The 4,162-nt window shown below is 40.4% G+C and overlaps 1 protein-coding gene across 2 annotated transcripts in view; it reads right to left on the bottom strand.

Moving 5' to 3' along the window:
- Nucleotides 1-3,109, bottom strand: part of LOC109847805 (pentatricopeptide repeat-containing protein At5g46100) — a 10,381-nt gene extending 7,272 nt beyond the window's left edge. Inside the window, exons 1-3 of one of the 2 annotated variants that reach the window (XM_020417053.1) lie at nt 1,636-3,109; nt 1,500-1,554; nt 602-976 (exon numbers count right to left, since the gene is read on the bottom strand). In XM_020417053.1, the coding sequence (XP_020272642.1) occupies nt 1,692-3,086 (1,395 nt within the window). In that variant the 5' untranslated portion in view covers nt 3,087-3,109 and the 3' untranslated portion in view covers nt 602-976; nt 1,500-1,554; nt 1,636-1,691. Of the gene's footprint in view, nt 1-601; nt 977-1,499; nt 1,555-1,635 lie in introns of those variants that run through there. The other variant, XM_020417047.1, reaches the window with a different exon arrangement.

The following is a 4,162-nucleotide window of genomic DNA, read 5'->3' on the forward strand; positions in this document are numbered from 1 at the left end:
TAACCGACCATGTGTTTTCTCTTTGGCCGCTGCAGTCTACGCTGTCGCGGCCATTGGCGCGGCAGTATAAGCTGCCGCGGCCAAAGAGACGGTTATGAGCACGTTCCATCGCGCTCAAAACTATTCTCCCACGAACTTTAACCACCTTTTTCGTGGTTTAACCGCTTTTCCACGTCAGCACACGTTCTATCTTTGATATGCTGCCACGTGGACTTCAAAAAATCATCAAATAACTGTCTTATAACTGCCACGTCATCCTCTTATAACCAACGCGACACTATAGGCCGCCGCGTCTAAGCCGCGGCACCTTGGTCTGCCGCGCCATAGCCGCGGCGCCTTGGTCTGCCGCGCTATAGCCGCGGCGCCTTGGTCTGCTGCGCCTTAGCCACGACGCTTTGGATTGCCGCGCCTAAGCCGCGACACCATTGGCTGCAGCGCCACAGTGCTGTCTGATGACGTGTATATCGTTATGAAACTTTGCTTATACATCTTGAGTGGCTGAAGAGACTTGTCTTCATTGCTTAGAAAATCAACCCAGTTTATCCAAAACTCTTCCAGAAAGGATCACTTTTAACACACTGAATAAGGCTCATTTAGGTTGTAGTCTTGCAAGCATTGCAGTTTGCTTGATTGAGATAATACAAGGCAAAACATCTAAAAGGAACCAAATAAGACGCCAATAGTAGGATGTATTAAACTCTGTTTCGAGAGAAATCTGAAGCTTTTAGAAAATTACAAGCATACTCAGAAAATCAATAATACTCGAGGCCCGATGAAGTTAAGAATCTGATATTACAAGACACTTGATTCATCTTAGTACATGACTACACATTCGAGTCCTTTCTAATCAACAATTTATTCACTAGTGTCCACATGTCCAATCAAACGTTACCAATTCTGACAAGTAACCTCACTCATTTCATGTTTTATAATTATATTATACTTGGAAGGTGAGAAGGATACACATTAAACTAACCTGCACAAGCGATGCTAGTTATTAGATAAAAGTGAAGGATACAAATTAAACTAACCTACACAAGCAATGCTAGTCATTAGATAAAAGTAAATGCATTCACCCTCTCCCATTGACATTAATAACATATGGCTATATTTTCATCACAGATGGCTATATTTTCAATTTTCACTAGTAAAATTTAAATTTTAGAATCATAACGTTGCTTATTGTTGATATCTAGTTGACAACTGGATAGACGAGGGAAAAGGTAGAAACAAATTCAATCATATATGAAAAGTTGAGGATGACTATTCAACTGCACTATTGATTGCTATGCATTTCTTTTTCCATAATCCATTTTCATTTTAAAGTTTGTTTTCACTCTTTTTATGGGACTCTACACATTTCCATGGTCAATTTCATTGACATGCTAAAGTTGCCCATAAAAGAGGCTTCTAACCGAAGTCATTTGCATTGTTACCTAGAATTTCCCAAGTAAAAGATATAAGGCATCCATATGGTGTATGGACAGACGATAACTTACCCAAGAGAAGGTGAGGTTGAGAATACAGATGGGTCTAAAATCTTTGGGCATATTCCTGCAGATGAACCAACAGCAACATTGTCAATACATAAAAATTTATCACATACTGTAAGTTAAGATTTGCAACTAAACACACCTTCATAACCGCATTTATTCCACGTGACGATAGAGGTGCCTTTATCCATTCTTCATTTACACATTACTTAGAGTCTCAAGCTCAGATTCCATGTCGAGAACTTGAGATCCAAAATGTTCACCCACCAACTCATCCCACATAAATTCAACTGCTTCCTTCACCTTTCGCCGACCCAAGTATCCACCCAAAACATTACTCCAAGTATCAAAATCTGGAACACAACCCTCAACAAGCATCTCCTCAACAATTTTTGCAGCTTTATGCACATCCTTTTTCATGCAATAACAACCCACAAGCACATCAAAACTCTCCGGTTCAATAGAAATCCCCCGAGTTCTCATGCTCTGATAAACCCTATACCCACGATTCAGCTCACCCTTTTCACACAATCTTCTCACCACCATATTATGAATCCTAACATGAAGACTCCAAGTAACCCGATTCGGTGAAATCCCACTAAGCACCATCTCATCAAGAAAGTTTGCAGCTTCATTAGCCTTACCCAGTTCACACAGCCCGCTAATAATTTTACCATATAACCCAGCATCTGGCTTCTTTCCTTGAAGCCTCATCCTATCCAAAACCTCCGAAGCCTCCAAAACCCTCCCTTCTCTACACAACCCATTAATCAAAGAACTGTAACTAATCATATTCGGCGGACACCGATCCTTAACCATACGATCCAACAAACCCATCGCCTTCATCGACCTCCCTCCTTTACACAAACCATCAAGCAAACAACTGTAAGTAACCACATTCGGCCGAACCCCTCTCTTACCCATTTCATCAAACACCTCCAACGCCTCATCCAAATGCTTAACTTTACACAACCCACTTATAAAACTCGTAAACGTAACCACTGTCGCCTCAATTTTTCTCTCACCCATTTCATCGAACAGCTTACGCGCATCCTCAATCCTCCCATTTTTACACAACCCATCGATCAAAGTCCCATACGTGCACGCATCCGCGCTCTCCATCCTCCGAAAAACCCGAATCGCAGTGTCCAAGTTCTTCTCATTGCTACATAGAGCTTTGATGAGCACGTTGTAGGAAGCTACAGTAGGAGAAACCCCAGCCTCCTTCATCTCATTGTATACCTTTCGAGCTAGCTTCAGCTGGTTCTCGGCGACGAGGACGGCGAGCAGAGCGTTGTAGGACCTGTGAGTGGGCTCCACATTGTAATGGGTCTTCATGAGTTCAAAGAGGCGGAGGGAATCTAGGGGCTTGTGGGCACGGCCGTAGGAGCGGAGGAGGGGGAGGAAGGCGGACTCGGGCACGGGCTGGTGGGTTTCGGGTCGGATCCGGGAGAGGAGGGACTCGGCGGGGTTGAAGAGGTTGGCGGAGGAGAGTTTGTGGGTGTCGGGTTCGGATCGGATTAGGGTCTGGACTTGGGCTGGGGTTATTGGGTGGCTCCATTTTATTTGCTTGGGTCTTTTGACGATGGACATCGGAGGGGAGCGTGGAGGGGGAATGAGAGGGGAGACGTATTTGACTAAATGCTAGATAGCGCCTAATTAGCACTTAAACACCTTATAGTTTCACTCGATTAGCACTTATATACCCTCACTTGTTTTTAACCATATTTATATACTCTAAGTTGTTTAAAATTAGCATTTTGCTATCATCTTTCGTGCAAAATTGTTTAAAGTTTTTACCCAAATATTCTCATATGACACTCGCATGCCAATTAATTAAAAGTGTCAAGTGGGAATATTCGGGCAAAAATTCACGTCCACGTAACAAATTATATCAAACTGTCAATTTTAACAACTTAGAGGATATAAATGGTGTCAAGAATAAGTGAGTCAATATAAGTGCGAAGTGAGAGAAACTTTATGGTATTTAAGTGCTATTTAGCCACAAATTAGTATATGGGAGCTCTTCTCTTACTACTACCCCCATGGCTTTCGTATTTTAGGAATTAGTCGCCTTATCGCATTTGTAATTAGTTCTTCAGATCTTTTAACTTTTTGAAGTTAGTGTTTCTAGTTAGTATCTGGTTGAAATTATAAGAGAATATCTCATTGTCCTTAATGTTTTATGAAGACTAAGGGTTAGTTTGGTATTGTTTTTAAGGGTGCTTCTGGTTATTTTTAAAAAGCAATCAATAATGATGTTTGACAATTTTTTTTAAATACATGCTTATTATGACTGCTTCTGCTTTTAGGGGATTGCTTTTAGAAGCAACTGGGGATGCTTTTGAAAGCAACTTCTGTTTTTTAGTTTATATATTATATATAACCTTTTACCTTTTAACAATGATCATTAAACACAATCCTACTAAACACCTTAACTGTTTTTTAACCACTTTTTATATTTAATTACCAAACAATTATTTTCAACAGCTTATATAAGTTGCTTTTATAAGCAACTTATTGTAACCTCTATCAATACCAGACTGACTCTAAGAAACTTTCGACTGATCAACATGTTTGATCTTTTTTTTGACGAGTTTAAATTCCTAAATAATTTTTGCCATCAAATTATTTTGCTTATTTACATACAAGTATTTTGCTTCTGCTTG

This window comes from Asparagus officinalis, chromosome 1, assembly GCF_001876935.1.
Source record: "Asparagus officinalis chromosome 1, Aspof.V1, whole genome shotgun sequence".
In the NCBI taxonomy this organism is placed as follows: domain Eukaryota; kingdom Viridiplantae; phylum Streptophyta; class Magnoliopsida; order Asparagales; family Asparagaceae; genus Asparagus; species Asparagus officinalis.